We start from the raw sequence: 19,330 nt of genomic DNA on the forward strand, positions 1-19,330 counted from the left end.
ACCCACATTTAACTACCACAATCCCACACTTTGTCGCTGTTTGAGGCGGTGGTTGAGGGGTCAGGTGTAAATAGTCAGATTGCGCAGTAAAGGCTGATATTTCCCTTTAACAACTCTTCTGTGAACTAAGTTAAATAAACAAAAATTGGCTTTTGTTTTTGTGATCACTGGTGTACTACAGGGTTTCAGTTCAATAGAAAGGATGTTTTTTTTTACTTTTGGGGTTTTGGAATAATGGACCAGACGTTGTCGGTATAGAACTCTGGCTGTGGATTCATGTTTAGTGTACAGACATGAGCGTGATGTTAATCTTGAAGGAATACACATACAGTATTACCTTAAAGTATAATCTCTTTTCATACAAAAGCAACTGCAACAAAAAACAATAATACAACCTTTTTTTCATTAATGTTTATTTATACCTTTCAGTCATATTTCAAATATATTTTCCTCTAAAATACTTCAGTACATGACAGAGATATACAACACCCAGCACTGTTTTATACCCCTCTCCCTTTTCTTCCCATTAAAGGTGCATTTCACATCTTTTGTTACAAAATGTTTGAATACATTGTGACTGGTATATGCCTTAAAACCTGACAGTCCGCATGTGTACTATCACTGTGAGCTATGCAATGTTTCCCAAAGCTTACTTAAAGCGAAGACAATGCTTGTCACAGTGAGTTACAATAGTCAGGTAAGTCCTAAAAATGTTATTCATAAGGTCTTAAGGCTTTTCACTTTGAAGCTGGCAAAACATGATGCCACATAATTCTGCACGGAGACGACGTCATGTGTGTCGGTCAAATGTCAAAAAGTCAGCGGGAGTACTGGGATTTAGTTACTTGTGGACTTGAAAGGTGGGTGCCAGACATTGATCAGGTAGCTTTTGTATGTGTTTGAGAGAATATACTCATTCCAACATCATATAATGTTTTCCTTTTGACCTTTTTGGAAAACCAGAGCAAGGATCAAAGAATGTTGTGAGAATTAAAGGCCATTTCAGCCTATAAACGGTTGTCATACCCTGATCAGGTTTGAAGTAACATTACAGGGAAGCATTACATGGGAGTCTTACCAGTTTTACATTGTCTTATTTCCCACAAAAAAAGAAAATAACTTTTAAACATGTTCCTCCTTTTATAACTGTTGCCAGGAGGAATATTCAGTCTATTGCCACGCAGTTGCTCAGTGTATTGGCAGCGTTTGCAGTTAAGGAGGGGAAAGAGGCTGAGTTGTTCCAGACAGTTGCAAGACAATTCCAATCAGTACAGACGGTATATAGTAGGTGGAGGATTAACAGTCAGTTTGTCATTCCAGTTGTTGTTGTTGTTGTTGTTGTTGTTGTTGTTGTTGTTGTTATCTATGTATGTGTGTATATGCACATGTGCAGCTCTACAGGGGCTACACAAAAAGATGAATGAGTATGTTAACATAAAGTTGGAATGACCAAGTCGCTCACATTAATGGACTCAAATAGAGATCCCAAAAGTATGTACAACACTGATCACTGGTGTTTCACTGATACCAGCATTAGATAATTGCAACAATGTAACATTTTGGAATATAGACTGTGATGAGAGACAGTAAAACTGTTTAGTAATTTTCATCATTAATTAATTTGATAAACTAACTAGTTGTCTTGTCTTTGGTTTGTCTTTATTAAAATAGTTTGATTTGAAATCATCTAAGTTAAATCTTGAGATGCCTTCAGTGTATCCGATGTACAGTAAGTGGTTTCTACCTTTGGACAATCCATCACATTATTTATGCTGGGTAAAAACCACAGGAAATTATTTTATTAAAGTTTAGTTTGGTTATATTTACGCAGTTTGCAATGTAAGGGTCAAATATGTTTTGATGGACCTTCAACCTCCTCTTACACTCAAAATATCAGTCAAATTCATAACATTTCTGTTGTATGCTAACTGAAAGTTGTGCTACACATCTCACTGTGCTTAGCTACAGCACTGTATATCATGATCAGCATGTTTAAGATGTTTGTTTGCTATCAAAGCATGTCATCTACAGTAGGACAAATATTCATATTATCAAGAAAAGCTTTTGATTTATTTCCTTTTTAAATGTTTATTTTATTGAGAGATGTAATTTTGAAACAAATGAAGCAAATTATTCTGTTATTTTCTACTGACATAATAAATATCACTTGAATTAGAAGCGATGCTTTAAGCATGTGATTTTATTATGGAAGATGCAAACCTCACTTTGTAACTGTCCTATATACACCATGGGCAAAATGAAGTGTTGCTACAGGTAGAATTTCCCTATAAATGTTGTGAAGTGGTAGTTACTAAACCATTGTTAAAATTGTTTATATTATAACAAAAAAACATACAGTTGTTTCATTTACATTCTCTTGAAAACAATGTTTCTCATTTGTACAGTCATATAGCCTACTGGAAATCAAGCATTGCTTCTGATAACTCAAGTCAACTGTAGTGTGCCAGTTGTGAAGAATTGTGTTGATTCATTTTACTTCCCCACCTTGTCATATACTGCCACATTTTAATACTCATTGGTAATACGTGACCATATATTCCCTCATCAGTCAACACAATGATAATAAGAAAGCTTAGCAATGGGTTGGATTATTTGCGCATGTACATTTGATATTCTGTTCTCAGGTGGCTGAAAAGCAAACTTGAAATGTAAGATAGAAATTGTCATTAACAGCCAAAACACAACCCAAGTGTGTTTGTGTGTCGGTTTGGGAACTAAAACGAGCGTTACGTCTTGCAAACAATACATTTTAAGATTTCCACAGTATTCTGACATGCAGCTGCTGCATGTCTCAATGCAATGATGATAGTGATAGTCATCGTGTTACTGCTGTCATTGAAATACGAGGCAATATGCAGAATGATTTGACGGCACGATGAAATGCCATGCACATCAAGGCTTAATGATATTTCAAAAAATGTATTTAAGACTATAGCCTATGGGTAAGGTACTGACCCACAGTGTGCTGCTTTAGTGCTAAATAATGCTCATGATAATACTGTACAACTTAAGCTGATATGAATACCACATGTAGCCAGTTCCTTTAGCCACATAAGCTGGGAGGTGTTGCAATAAATGCCTAAAAATTAACACTTTTTGGGAAATTTTAGGAGATTATAAAAAGATGAAAATATTTCCAGCTTAGCTAGTATATGATTGCCGAATGAACAAGCTACATTTACAGGAAAGTCACTCAAATTCACTTCTAAAAGTGTCATCCAGTTTGTATCTAGTTTGTTTCATCCAGGTACAACCTTCCGTCAGGTGCACTCATCGCACCAAAGTAAGTATATGATGACAGAGATAAAGCTAAGATACAGGACTATTGAGATTTTGCATACAGTAGGTTTCAAAGGGCTTCAATGTTCTTATAATACACTACCGTCAGTGGAGCTTCAAATATTTGTCCTACATGCCTGACATAGCTCTGTGTGAGCTAAAAGCTGGTAATGATACAGTTCGATGTTCTACTCATACAGTAACCATCAGCGCCCGCTTAACAAGGTAATTGCCACTCACACCAAACTGGGCAAGTCAAATAGGCACATTATTTTGGTACGGTATGTACTATTTATGATTATCAAATAAATATTACAGTTCGTATTGACCACAATAAAGAAAAACTAACAACAAAAACAAGTGCAGTGATCAAATCAACGTGACAGGACAGCCACAGTAGGTTCTGATGATTCACGTGTAATGTACATGGTAATGAAGCAGATCAGCATACACAAGGAAATCATACAGTTACTGAGGCAGGTGACTGGTCAATGTGGAGCTTTCTTGAGATAAGTTAGAGCATGATGCAGCAAAATGCAAACATACGATCTATTCCCAAAATGACTACAATAGCTACAGCTTTAATTTTGGAACTTCATGAATGGTGAATACACTGGTAATTATTAATTAAAACTGACAAGTGATGAGAGAAATACGCATTACAATGGACAAGATGGTTCTTCTGCAGATTGAACTGCCACCCTAAATGCAATCATGAACTACTGTATACAGATCTATAGATATGAGTATTGCTTAACTTTAACAATCATATCTATTTGATTATGAAAAACTGTTTACAATACAGACATTCAATGTTAATTAAACAATGACAGATAATCTGGTATGCAATCCACAATACACACCTGCCAGTTACTGACAATATTCACCATCTCTTACTTATGTAAAAGAAGTGTAAAATTCATACATGACATTCCATAACCTATGGAGAAAGAAGTTCCTTAACTGAACCCACTCCAAGCTATTTTCTGCCCTCCAGTACCACAACATGTTTTTCTCTTCATTAGAGATATGTGCAGCTATTCTGTTATGGTTAATCAATCCAGATATCTGAGTCATGATGTCCAGTTATGGGAAGTTCATTGTAAGGGAGCAACAATGTTGCATCTAATCAACATGGTTTTCCTTCTGTGTCATTCACAGATGAGGCATGTTTTTGAGGCAGAGGGTGAGCTAAGGGCCTGGCTGTGATGTCAGCAAGGAAACTGTGTGTGTGTGTGTGTGTGTGTGTGTGTGTGTGTGTGTGTGTGTGTGTGTGTGTGTGTGTGTGTGTGTGTGTGTGTGTGTGTGTGTGTGTGTGTGTGTGTGTGTGTGTGTGTGTGTGTGTGTGTGTGTGTGTGTTCAGAATGTGCAAAGAAAACTTGAGGTTTCTATCCAGGTGGCTTGCGTCGCCCTTGCACTTCCCTCCTAATGCTCAATTCAGGGTCTTTGATCACAAATCTTCTCTTCTTCTCATAAATATTAATATAATACGTTATTACCCATTGTCCTTGACCCTTAGAATGCCATAAACAAAACAAAAAAGCAAAATATCAAAAACACTGAATAGGTCTGACAAATTGCAACATCACATAAGTAGAATAGACCCAAAGAAACAGCAGAGGTTGTATAAACATTGTGCTTCTTTAATTTCACTTTGTAAAGTCCTCCACTGTCCCAGTTGTGTTTTAGTTTAAACTTTGTTATATTTAATATATATGTAGATAAATGTACACGTATAATCCGCACTGAGGTTTGTCTCTTGTGGCAAGCAGAGGGCAAGCAGAGAGGCTACCAGGAGCACACTTCTTTTTTTCCTCTGTTTCTGGTTCGTCCTTTCCTCAGCATTCATTTCATTATTCATTCATTCATCAGTTTTTTCTTCTTTGTCTGTCTTTTTGTCTTTCCATAGTTCCTATGGCCCCAAAGACTGGGACTGAAGGGAGACAGGATTTACCCACTTTCTCTTTCGATCTCTCTCTTTCACTTTCTTCCTGGAATCCCTGTTCCCTCGTTTCATTCCCTCAGGTCCTTTGTCATCTTTGGTTGAGAGTCCGACACTTTGGTGTGTCTGGGGAATAGGGTGGAGGGGCCATTGAGGATTGCGGTTCGAGGGAGTGGAGAGACATGAGAGGGGGCGTGTATGGATGAAGAAGGTTGATGAAGGAGAGGTAAAGGTGACAAAGTGATACGCTGACATGGTTAAAGTGAATCTAATCAGATTAAGAGAGTGACAAAGGAGAGAACGTGACAATCAACTGTCAAAGATCATTAAGTATGTTTACCTTAAATACAGTATGCATATTAGTTGGTTATACTGAGTGTCTAGGGAGAAACATTCAAAGAAAGCAGAGGAGGAGAACTAGACAAAGACGTTGTATTACCATTTATCTAAGCAATAAGGATGAAATGGATGCATGAAGGATAGAAAGATAAAGAGTGGAGAAGGACAGACATTTAGGGAGACAGGTAAGAAGAGGAAAGAACAGGGAAAGGGTTAGAGAGAGAGAGCGAAGTATAAGAGCGCAAGTCAGGGCAGTGTCTGTCACTACAGACAGTTGGTGTTTCAAGAAGTGCTCATCATCTGTAGAGTAGCGACAGGAGGCAGGAGAGGCCAAAGGTCAGCCAGCTGGCCGATAGGAGTGAGTGTGATCCACCGATCAGAACTATGGAAACAAAGAAAGAACAGTGCTATCTTAATAGTTTATATGTAAAAACATTTACAGACACCTTGTTGCCAGGTTTTGCTGTTATATTCATGATTTTAAAAGGTTTTACAGCAACTTTTACAGACCCTTCACTGTCCACCAGCCATGTTTTTGTAATTTTATGATCACAGGCAACAATCTTTTTTACTAATAATTCATTCTCTTAATGCAGGAATACAGAGTTGCTTGTGAGTGTCAGGGTTCAAAAGTTGATTCACAGAGGAAAAAATAGCATATATGTATATTACATATATATACATATACATATATATGTAAATAAGTATCTATGTAGGCTGATGTTGATTGTATTCATTCAAAGTAAAAATCATTACGTTATGTATTTAATAACGTGTAAATGTTATAAGTGATTTCTTTCTTTGTCCCTTGTAAACTGCATTTTATACATAACAGGTTAACCTTGACATTATTTTAACCACAGGCTGAGTAGATAACTGTACATGTATGTATTTATCTCTTTGGCCTAAGGCTGCCTTCAAGCCTGAGGCTGACTTCAGAGGCATGTGCAATGAAAAAGCCCAGGGCCTGTATCCACAAAATATTTTATCTTATCACTAGGAGTTCCTAGCTAAGAGTGTCCACTTAACACCTATTCACAAAGCTGCTGAGACCAATTCTTAAGCATCATACATAGCAACGGGGTTGTCTCTGTTGCTATGTATGATGTTATGTTTCATGAAACTGTGTCTTAGGTCTTGGACTGTTTTGGGTCTCTGTCAGTTCATCCTTGATAGAAATACTGTAGTAGCTACGTACGTATATTGCCAAGTAATACTGATTTAAAATGGAAAAAAGTGTAATATAGGCTCCAGACTAATTGTCCGCCTCACAGATTTAGGAACTGACCAAAAATGTAGAGTTACTCCTATATTTACATGAAGGGGCTCTTGCTCGGACCACAGCCATTTTCAAACTAAACCTTAATTTTGATCTGATCCACACACTTGTACCGTTTTGGGACTGCATGGCTGGGACGCTACCGTGGCAACACAATTTGTCCACAAACACTTGGTAAAATACTTAACTGCCTCTGTGGTAGTTCCTACTTGCATAGGTGTCTCTCGGACCACATTTTGAAACATACACACCCACACAGGCACACGCACGCACGCACGCACGCACTCACACACACACACACACACACACACACACACACACACACACACACACACACACACACACACACACACACACACACACACACACACACACACACACACACACACACACACAGTGAAAATAGAAAGAGTTTATGGGAAAGTAAGGGAGAGAGGGAAAGAGACAGAACACACAATGAGGGGGGTTGATGATTACCGTATTTTCCGCACTATAAGGTGCAACTAAAAACCTTCAAATTTCTCAAAAGCCGACAGTGCGCCTTATAATCCGGTGCTCCTTATATATGGACCAATATTGAGCCACAACAGGTCTCGCAACTACGGTAAGCAGCCGCCGACTCTATTTTCCCCCGTAGAAGAAGTAACGCGCAGTGCATGTTGAGATATATGACTGTGCGAAGCATGCCATTTCATTTCCATTTGTGTGTTTGTGTAAAGACTCTAAAATGGCTTCTATTAAGAGACACGCTTACGATGCAGAGTTTAAACTCAAGGCGATTAGTCACACAGTAGAACACGGGAGTAGAACAGCAGCGAGAGGGTTTAACATTAGCGAAACAATGGTGCAGAAGTGGAGGAAGCAAATAGATGACCTGCGCCAAGTAAAGAAGACTAAACAGAGTTTCCGAGAGAACAGAGCGAGCACAACAGCGCTAGCACGCGAACTTAACATCAATGAATTTAGAGGCGGTCCTTAACGTAACCCCAGCCTCGACTGTAGCATCTATTCTATGCGCCTTATAATGCAGTGCACCATATATATGAAAAAAGTTTCAAAATAAGCCATTCATTGAAGGTGCGCCTTATAATGTGGTGCGCCTTATAGTGCGGAAAATACGGTACACAAGTAAGAAAAAACAGAGATTCACCATTGAGCGTATACACTTTGACATGACAGCTTTGAGATTTTAATGAGAAAAATAAGTTAGAATTGATGTCATCATCGCTATTAAGTCATGGATTGTTTTTCTTTTCCTGCAGGTTGTTATTGTTTATGCAGTCATGAGATGGAGTGAGTACACACATCTTCTATGTGCTGTGATTTGATTGTTCAAAACATAATAAAAACTGCCAGCTGCATACATGGGATCATCTAAGATTTCCTATTTATATTATTTTATGTTAAAATGTCCCACATACTCATTCTCTTCTTTTACATACATACAATGAACTATCTCTTATGCACAGCATTACAAAAACAACAAATGACACATATGAGCTGCTCAAAGACAGTTTCATATATAAAAAGTAGGTAATGTATAAAAAATGATTTCATATCAAGGGTTCATCCTCCAGGCAGAAAATCAATAATTATAATAAAGCTTTATGTGTACATAGCAGACACACACGAACATTCCTAAAGTATAGTTTGTGGGCAAAAGACTGAAGCGGAAAATGATGTTTTACATCTCTCCTGCTCTCTCTCTCTCTCTCTCTCTCTCTCTCTCTCTCTCTCCAAGTTATTAGAAAGAAGCAGGGATGTTATTTAGTGGAATTAAAATGGAGTAAGACTGATAAAGGATAACTGTGGTTGTATACAATGTATTTGTGTGCGTTGGTGTGTGTTTATGGTAGTTGGTTCCATGTATGTCAAAGTACATACAGCAAACAGGCATTTTAATACACTCACATGAATCTAAACTTCTTAAACCTGCTTCCTTTGGATGAACTTAAAAAAAAAAATCACTGCTTAGCTAGTAATATCCAAACAATCACAGGTAGTCACATATCTAAAATGACTACCTAATCTGTCAATGTCACTGCCCTTTAGATTTGGCTGAGCTTCTTCCTGGTTTACATTTTTAACTTTGTGACGAGAGTAGATTTTTTTTTACTGCTACTAAAAAACAACTTAAAATGTTTAACGTTGAACAATGATCATTGTATAAATTCCCGAATTGTGTCCATATGTTACAGGTTTGTGGACCAATAACCAAAATTGTCTAGGGCCAACCACCTTTTTAAAAAGATGACCTTTAAACAGTATGTTTGGGGTTCTGGATGAAAATTGTCCCCAGATAATAAACACAGTTATTCTGTAAAACAATTAAGCTGTATTTAAAGCACAATCATGCACAATCTGCATTAATCCAAATTTCATAGAAACAATTGTGAAGCAATTTCTTTTGAAAAAAAAAAAACTGCCACACACCATTAAAAAGTCTATCTATCCAAACACCTGTACTTCTATGAAGACAGCATTACCCAATAACTTAAAACCAGTGTAAAAATGACCTTTTAATGCCAAAAACACACCAAGCAGCAGCAAAGTGCTCCTTGGTACAATAATTACACTTTTCTGCTGCCAGGAGGTGAATAAATGATTTATAACATAGGTCAAAATGTCACATGAGTCACAGGACGGATTTCTTTTAATTTTTTATTTTATCCTTAATAGGTTCATGCCATTGAGATCAAATATCTCTTTTACAAGGGAGACCTGGCAAAGAATAGCAGCAACACAGAGGTTCAGCAATTAGCCTGAGCACACAGATGTGTTAAACATTACGTAAATCAGTTACAAAAAACCTCTGCATAGAGACAGCCTGGTCTTACTAGATTTCAACTTTGCTTTTAAACTAACTCTGTTTTTCTATGTTTTGACGCTTAAGATCAACCTTTAGATTATCCCATGCAGTAGGTGCAAAAAAAACTAAAAGCATTCTTTCCCAGGCCAGTTCTGACTTTGGGAAAGGTAAAATTACGTTTTAAGTTCCATAAAAGAAATTTAAAACCAATCAAGGAATGAGGCGGCAATTAACTTTTGCATATAAAACACAACGGTGAGTAAGAGATCCACAGTATGTAATAAATCTCCAAGACCCATGATGCACACCATCCAGCATGTGAAGACAGTGAGCCAAGGCATTCATAAACAACACATCACCATCATCAATCATGGGTACAAAGGCAGACCCTACCAATTCCTGTTTCACACAAAAAAGCAAGACTTGTTTCCAAAATAATATACAAGTAAAATATTCATAATAAAAAAGAAAATAAGTAAATTTAAGTCATATTCTCTTTGATTTCACCATACCAAACATTAGTTGAGTTTAATCCTTCTCAAATCCACATTTACTTCACAAACTCCATGGTGGCAAAATGTGTCCTCAAGACAGACGCATTTGCGTTACTTTCAGTGGCAAATACTCTTCAGTCGCCTGCCTGATAATTATCCATCTGTCTGCACTGTATTCTCTAGCTGCACAAAACCTGCAGGACAACACATGCACACACACGCACATTCGGAAAGCTCAAGAGCTTTCCTCTTCCTGTTTACACCTTCATCCATTATTCACTCTATCCGGCAGTGTCTTCACATGCACATATGCGCAAGATCGCACAGATACGCACACATCTCACAATTGGGGGTTTCAGAAGGTAAAAGCAAGATGTTAAAATTGTACTCACTCATTTTGGCTGATTTGTGTTGTTTCTTTGGCTCTAATGTTTTCATTGTAGTAAGTCCTGACAATTGAAAAGGTGAAAAATACCATGTAGGTTCCTACAACCTGCTGCTTAATAAAATTCTGACATCTATTGCATGTCTCTCTTTCCTGGAAGTGGGTCCTCTTCTTTTGTTCTACATCATGTCTCCCCCTCCGTTTCCACATTAAGGAATGTTTTTTGGGAGTTTTTCCTTATGTGAATTGATACTAATTACCATTATTATGCTACTGTATACATTTGATTCTTCATCAGTCTTCTTCAGTTTCAAAGTGTCCTTATTTCACCTAACAGCAATGACAGTGTGCAATACGAGAATGGTGCCAAGAAGCTGTTGTTGTGCATGTCTGTAGACAAAGAGAATGCAGTGAAGGCTATTATGAGAATTTAATGATGTTTATGCGCCTTTGTTTGTGTGTGTGTGTGTGTGTGTGTGTGTGTGTGTGTGTGTGTGTGTGTGTGTGTGTGTGTGTGTGTGTGTGTGTGTTTGTATGCAAGTCTTGGCTGGAAGGGGCAGCCCTTACTGTAGCTGAACTGCTGGCAGGTTTTAGCTTCATATTCTCTTTGTTCTCTTTGTTCTTTAAGTTCTTGGACCTGCTTCTCTCTCCACCTGTTTATCCTGCTCTGTATCTCTCTTTCTCACTCTCTCTCTCTCTCTCTCTCTCACACACACACACACACACACACACACACACACACACACACACACACACACACACACACACACACACACACACACACACACTTAAACATATTCACACCTACACATTTTCAGTCACTCTCTGTCTTTGACCTTTTCTCTATCTCTGTTTCCTCTCCACACCCCGACCCTTTAGGTGTGGTCTTTTTCCACACACTTACATGGACATGCACTAATTCCCCGTTACTTGTTTGTTTTTCTCTCTGATCCTCCAGTATTAATAAGTAGCAAATAGTGGTGTGGTGAAATCGTGGTCAGTTTTTGGAGTAAAACAACTCTTTTGATGGACTATTGAACTAAACAGACATTCCTGTCCCAGTCTTTCTCCTTCACTCTTTTTTCTCTAAATTCTTTTCCTTATAAGCTTTCTCTTTGCCCCCCCCCCCCCCCTCTCTCTCAGAAGCTTTTGAAGATGAAGAGTAGTCTGCAGATGTACACAGATAATAAGTTAAGGCTCATTTATGCTCCCATTTTGTGCGTAAATAGAGACGTATGTTCACAGTTCTGATCATCACTGACCTCATACTTTCATGCGTCCTTAACGTTGAGCAAAACATCCTCTAGAGGATGTCACTCATTTTAAAAGGTTAATCCAATAAATGTTTTTTTTAAAAGTTTATGACAACAACGAACATGGCAACGATGGAGGAAATAACGACCCTGCGTCTATTGAGAAGGAGGCAAAATGGCAATGTTGTAGACGGCAGTGGTTTGTGAGACCACTAAATACATCCCGGAGTGTCGACGGAGAATTACAGTCACTGGTTTTACAGATAAGAGAAATTGACGACGAACGTTACTTTCAGTATTGATGACTTGCTTGCTCCTGCTATTCACATATTTTTTTTAGTTTAATGCCCAACACTGCCCCCCATAATTTCCAGTGGTACTGCAATCTTCAGTCCGTATCGGTACGTATCTGCAAGCTTGCGGGATAGGTGCAAAAATAATAAAGATTAAAAAAAAAAAAGGTTTTCTCTTCTTCTTGGTCTTTTGAAAATCATGTCTGCTGCCCCTCAATGTATTAGTTGAAATCAATTAAACTCAAGTTTAATTCAGTTCATCATCGTAGCCAGGTTTTATTCGTACAAAAAAATAGCTATCAACACTCTTTTAGATCTTAAAGAATCATCTTGGCTTCCGCATATCAGTTCCCCGAATATGCCTGCACACACAACATGCGGGGGTAACAGTTAATCATTGATGCTTCTATGTGTTTCTCTGGGTGTTTATGTCTATCTTACCTGTCTTACCTGCGCTGGCTACAGTGTTCTCCTGCTTGCACTTCCCTATTGTGATAGACACGTCGTCAATGGCAATATCCCCCTCAAAATCAGGGCCTCGAATTCCTTCAAATACAATCTGTATAGGAAAGAGACAAAGAGAAAGAGAAATGCTGGGTGAGTATATAAAACGATATACTACTGTATATGGTGAGTCAAATCACAGCCAGTGCACTGCTAGAACAAACTTGAATTAGACGAGTAAACCACGAGGCAGTGAATCTGTCTAAAATGACTACAATAAATAATAATAATAAAATTGCTGTTTTCCCACACTTTTTATATCTCAATGAAACAAACTATGGTAAAACACTTTTATTTCATCAAATGCACTGTCTTTTAAAAACAAATTACGCTGAAACATTGATTAAAAAACAACATAGCTGTAGAGTATGCAGGTATCCTTCACTATTAAGGATTTAGCAGTTCTGTTCTTATCCCATAATCATTTGGGGACCCATAAAAACAAAACCAAATAGGAGACACGTCTGAAAACCTTCCAGGCGACTTCCCCATCTTAGCTACCGGCCATCTGGTTTTGACTGACAGACTAATTACTGTGGTGTACCAAGGCACCCAGCTAATCAAAAACTAAACGTATTCTGTATGGAATAGGAAAAAAAAAAGCAAATAAATAAGGAAACTTTTCTGCTCCAAAATAACAACAAAAGCACATCTCAAGACTTTAGTTGTTATTGACATTAACTGCAGACTTTTCTACTTTGCAATGTTTAATTTTAAACATGAAAGACAAAGCACATTCTGTGTAATCATGGCTGAGGTATTTTCAATCCTACAGTAATAATGGCTTTGATCTGTTAAGTGCTACAGATATGCGCTCCATGCACAAATTGCTGCACAGGTTTGCACATTTAGCAATATTTCCACTACATCAGCCAAATTGCCCCTGAGCAAGGCACTTGTTATTTCCGACAGATACAGGAGCAGGTGTGACTGTGTGTATGGACATGATGCTGATGGAAAAACTCACTGCATATATGCCTATATACCAGTGGTGATTGCTCTAAGACTGCAAGGGAAGCTCAGCTTCCCCTAAAATGTCACCAGAAAAAAACAGCGACACAGCGCCACCACGCTTTACACAGCTCAGCTTCAACTGACTTCAATGGGGAAGCGTAGAGCGGGTTGTTCCACTGCAGCGAAACTAGACGGTCACTGGATTAATGCTGGGCTTTGTCCCGCCCATTGGACGCTCAGCGTCTCTGGGGGTCTATGGGACAGTGGGCTGGCCCGAACGCTCGGCTTCTGCATGATGGTTGGATGAGCTGTCTGAGGCGGAATCCTTAAATGACAGCTAAATGAACGAATCAGCAATCTTGAAAAATAAAGATCCACCGGAGCATTTTCCAAGTTTTTCATCCCATTGTTCTGAACTGATCCGGAGACTTTACCGATCCCCAGCGACTTTGTCTTTGTTAAAATCGACTAACATTGTGTTTGGCGACTCTGCTCTGACATTCTGCGGTTTCTTTACCCAACGAGCAGCGGCAGCTGCGGGGCTTCTCCCCCCGTGACTCACACTCACACTCACAGGTGGTCACACTTCACAGTAGCCTGGCGCAGCAGCTCCAGCTGGGCCAAGGTCGTTTAAGCAGCCTAGCTCTGCTGGCCATTGAGAGGACACTGGTCAAGTCCCTAGAAAAGATGCCTAGTTGGTACGACAAAGTCACAGATCATTTTCTTGAAAAGGAACGAAGGGTAGAATTTACATATAAATAAACAAACACATTAACTGTATGATGTAGGCCGGAAAAATTAGCCCCCCCTCCTTGAAAGACCAGCAGCTGCCACTGCTGTATACATACAGTACATATTGTACATATTGAGTGGGCAGGTGCATGTATGGAGGGGTGCCAAATATGCATGACTGGCTGAACTTCAAGAACCCCATCTGTTAACATCAATGTGCTGTGCCAAAGTTTAAACTAGGGCTTGGTATCATTTAAACAACTATGATACCAGTACCTTTAAAGTGATACGATACCAATACTAAATTCACCTATTTTCTGCTTTAGTCGATACCCATCCTATGAATGGAAGCACCCAGCCCTTGTATTAGCCAGAGTATTTAACCAGCAAGCAGGACAGACCTGCCATCCATTTGTGTGTAAATACATGAAGCTGTACCAACGGTAGGTTAAATTATTCAGTTCTGACATGCCAAAGAGAAAAAAGCCTGACCCACCCAATTTATGTTCTGAGTATATTAAAGGTGGAGAATAGCTTGGGAAAAAACACGGTAACCATCTTGCACTGCTGGGGCATTCCATTACCTGTGTTTTAATCTGCAAGAGTTGCTGTTACAGTTTTTCTCAATTGCTAAAACACTAAACCCTGTTGTCTGAACCAATTTCTCTGTTGCCTGAACCCACTGATTGAATCAATCACTCTTTTGGCAAAACCATGAGCACTTTTCACCTGTTTAGACACAACTTACCAACACATTTTCATTGTGATGCACATGTGCTGCATAATGGTAAGCACAGGTGGCAAAAGTCAAACACAATTAAAGCAGGGTTGTCACTACTTGAACACAACAACTCAAAATTGATAACACTTGTGGCTAATGATGTGAGGGAATATATAAATCCAGTTCAGAGAGCACTGATTTGTGAGGCACTACAATGGATAGAAATCTGAGAGGAAGAGTTTGTGTGAGAGGAGGTCGAGGTGGTTGAGGTGGTCAAGGTGGTCAGCGAAGACAAAGAACAGTAATATCTGACGAAATCAGAGCTACTGTGATTGACCATGTTCTTGTCCATGGTATGGGCATGAGGGAGGCCGGACAAAGTGTACAACCAAACACCGCTAGATTCACTGTGTCCACCATAATCCGAAGATTTAGAGAAGAGAATAGGTAATTACCTTTTTTGACATTATGGTAAAGTATGTAAATGTTGAGAGCAAATTACTGTATGGCATATTACAGTATATACTGTACCACAGTATACTGTTAGTAAATATATGTTTCAGTACATCACTGTGCCAATGTACTGTAGTATTGTAATGGAGGGTTAGTCTAACTGTCTGTAGGCCTGGTATTCCATGTATATTTTTTGTAACTGCATGTTCTCTTTTTGTAGAATTGAAAGACTGTCACATAAGGGTGTGAGGACAGGTATGTTCTCCCCACACCAAGAGACCCTAATTCTTGATATGGTCCGTGAGGACAATGCCGAACTGTACACAAGTGGCAAATGCATACGGTTTCTGTTTGTTTTGTACAAATAATATGTGTACTGTAAATGCAAAAGATCTTTGTTTTTTGTACTGTACAAGTGCTACATGTTAATGCACAAGGTTTCTGTTTTTTGTCTTTGTGTAAAGTGCTAAATGCAAGTTTTTTTGTTTTGCAACATGCATTCAGCTTCATGTCCTGAGCATTGTGTTTTCTATTTTTCTATGTAGTGTTTAGTGGCTGCTCAGTAGTGTTTTTAATTTTGATTGACTTGGGGCATGATTTGACAACACAGTTCAGTTTTGGGCACAGATTGAACTGTTTTGAGATGAAAGTTTGGTTTTGCAAGAAGAGTCTGAGGTTTTGTGAATGTAGCTTGAAAATTGGGGTTTGTGTTCAAAGTTTAGAGAAAAGGAGAGAAGCTTTCAAGAAATGTGTCTTAGCAATCGAGAAAAACTGTAATGCCAAACAGCTATGTCAGTTTGAAGTATCAAACAGATATCCATGGCGCAGATAGTAATATCCTATGCATTGCCATTGACAATGGTGCAGCATGACTGTGTGCATGTGATGTAATTTTCTCCAGTTCAACACAGCTGCATAATCCTGAAAAACCAAGGTAAAAGTGCATGAAGAAGGACGACGGAAATAGGATAATTCTTTAAATGTCCCTCAGCTAGTTGGATCAACCTCTGGCTCAGTGAACTCTACCACAGTGACTAGCGCACACTGCAGGCCATGCGATGGCTGAAGACACACACACAACCTTACAAATGTGCAGTGTTTATACAAGGAGTCTAAATAATTGTCCTGCTCTTTCCCTCCCTGCGTCTCCCACACTGTCCAAACAAAGAGCTTAATCAGTCACATGCATAAAGGGGAGGGAAACACAAGTACCAATTCCTTCCCACTTGTTTGCCAATTAATATTCTTTAAATGAATAAATAAAAATAATTAGAAGAACCTTGAGACTGATGGGGCGGTGTGGATTGAGAAAGAAAAGAAGTGCAGCAGCTCAGGCTGAATGGGTTTGGCTGGTCGGCTCATTGTGCAAAAGGGTTATTTAAATTACTAGGAGGAGGGTTGCTGTGAGGTGCTGTGAGGACAATTACAGTGGGGTAGAAGGAAGAGGCTAATTGGTCAAAAGGCCACGGTCATCTAATTTTTAGAAGCTGGAGTGCTGTTTCTTCACTTTGTAGCTGTGGTTAACATCTTGTTTTATTTTTATACTTTCTTCCTCAATTCTCTGTGTAAATTTGTGTTGCTAATAGAACTACTAAAGTATGCTACGGAATAGCCAACAACAAACACACCTACAGCTGCACTTACCTGCCTCTGTGTACCAGCAAGCACGTTGACATTACACGAGTTGAAGCACAGACACCAGACTGTTGTATAATTAGAGACAATGAGAAAAATAATTGGGGGAAAGCCCAGAGACTTACACTGACCTTGACACAAATGTACAAAACAACAGCACGAATAACCAGTATCCTACATAACAACATTGAGTGGAATAATTTTCTCTATATCAAACAGAAAGCCAGCACGAAGAAATGTAATATCCTGCCATGCAACAGGGGATGGCAACATTATGATTTTATGTGTTTATTTTCTGGAAATGCTTAGGGAAACAGTCCTGTGCCCTTTCACTTAATGCTCACTGCTGACAGATCCAGCTGGAATGTGAGTGGCTGGTGCCAGCAGTGCCTCACACTTAAACATCACTGTTGGGCACTGTTAAGGTGCAATATATCTCAGAGTTTCTCACCCATGGGTGTGGCGAGGGTGCTTGATATATAGTCGCTGAACATTTTAGAACTGATACTCCTGAATAGGGATGGCCGTTTAAAGGAATTTCCATATTAGAGTACTTGTTTTAAATGATTATGGATCACTTAAAAAAAAAAAAAATGTACGAGCAAGAATCCAGTCCAAAATTACCACTCAAGCAAAATTACAGGTATGGGTGTTGGTTAGTTGTTGTTAGCTGTGATGGTAGCTTGTGTTCTGGCTAAACAAAACACCATCAGCTCGCTAAAGCCTTTTCCTTCCACAAAGCTTAACAGGAGCATATCTCCAGTCTGGCTAATCTTCTCTCCTCTGGTGGTATCAAATGTGACATGACTTCATCACTCTATACGTTGATGAATACTGACATCCAAATCGAGTACTCATGTCCATCCCTAATTTTGATATTTTTCAAATAAAATAAATAAGTATATAGGAAGATTTCATTATTTATGTATAACATTTCTTAACTGCACTTGTAGATTACCAAAGAATTCCAAATTCACATTATAACTTGGACAACTCCCTAAGTGATATGGGCCATGACAGTGTGTAAAAATGGGGTCATGGGCCACAAAAATACTGCTGCTTTATCCAGTGTCCTTGTTATTTAACAATAACGTTTACCAAACACTCACGGCAACATCACACTCTTTTGTGTGTGTGTGTGTGTGTGTGTGTGTGTGTGTGTGTGTGTGTGTGTGTGTGTGTATGTGTCTGTGTGTGTGTGTGTGTAAATGTGTGTGTAAGTGTGTGTTTGTGTGACTGTAGGATCAAAGAGTGTTCAGTAAAAGTGTCAGGTTGGAGTTGTGAATGTGTCATTTTGTCGAGCCTTGTAACCTTTAATGTTCCCATTGATGTGCTGTCCATATACCAGAGAAGACAGCCGTGAGAGAGAGAGAGAGAGAGAGAGAGAGAGAGAGAGAGAGAGAGAGAGAGAGAGAGAGAGAGAGAGAGATAGAGAGAGAGAGAGAGAGAGAGAGAGAGAGAGAGAGAGAGAGAGAGAGAGAGAGAGAGAGCTTTGAAATACTGGGGCAGAGAGTGCAGTGTGAGGCACACAAATGTGGGTTGGCCTGGTTTCCAACAAGCCCCTCAGGTACCAAACACTGTGAGGAACACAGATGGCCTCTGGGTAATCCACAGAGGAGGGAGTTTGGACACAAATAATCTACTACAACATGTTACCTTTTTTTTTTGCAATACCATTGATTTTATGTGTACATGCAATGTGTGCTTCATAACTTGGGCTCAGTGAACAAGTAGTTTCAAGGCCAATTCACTCTGATTATGTGACATTTTAGACAGGAACGCGATTGGCAAGCTTGCAGACGTGAGACAGATGGTGGTTCTATGGAGCAATAAAAACATTCAGCAATAGCCATTGCTAAAGATATAATGATTGACAATGTGATTGTGAGACACTAAATGTGTATGGCCAGCTCAAACAAATGTGTTAAGATTTTCCTAAATATGCAATGAACCGAAATCAAGAGCAGGGAAGCTCATAGAGTGACAGTCCACATACACAGACAAGCACAGCCAGCAGGCTGTAAACTATTTACATTCTAATCATTTTCTTTTTGGCCAAACTTTACAATAAAATCATTGTATTAATGCAAGCCTTTGGCTGGGCTACAGCTCTTTTAGAGAGGCAGGAAGGGAAGCTGTTCTCAAAGACATCATTACTTTTGTTGGAGGGAGCACAGAGAGGGGAAATTCAGAGACGAGTGGCAGCACCTCAAAGGCCTTCAGTATATGCAGTCAGT

At 39.0% G+C, this 19,330-nt stretch overlaps 1 protein-coding gene across 1 annotated transcript in view; it reads right to left on the bottom strand.

Annotated features, from left to right (window-relative positions):
* Positions 1-5,877: 5,877 nt before the first annotated feature.
* The window catches only part of mdga1 (MAM domain containing glycosylphosphatidylinositol anchor 1), a gene marked incomplete at its 3' end in the record, with an annotated part of 217,785 nt that continues 204,332 nt past the window's right edge, over positions 5,878-19,330 (bottom strand). The window contains exons 16-17 of the mRNA XM_083912466.1: positions 12,545-12,653; positions 5,878-5,963 (exon numbers count right to left, since the gene is read on the bottom strand). Coding sequence (XP_083768592.1) covers positions 5,878-5,963; positions 12,545-12,653 — 195 coding nt within the window. The remainder of the gene's footprint in view (positions 5,964-12,544; positions 12,654-19,330) is intronic.

This window comes from Echiichthys vipera (assembly GCF_963691815.1).
Source record: "Echiichthys vipera genome assembly, chromosome: 1".
Taxonomy (NCBI): domain Eukaryota; kingdom Metazoa; phylum Chordata; class Actinopteri; order Perciformes; family Trachinidae; genus Echiichthys; species Echiichthys vipera.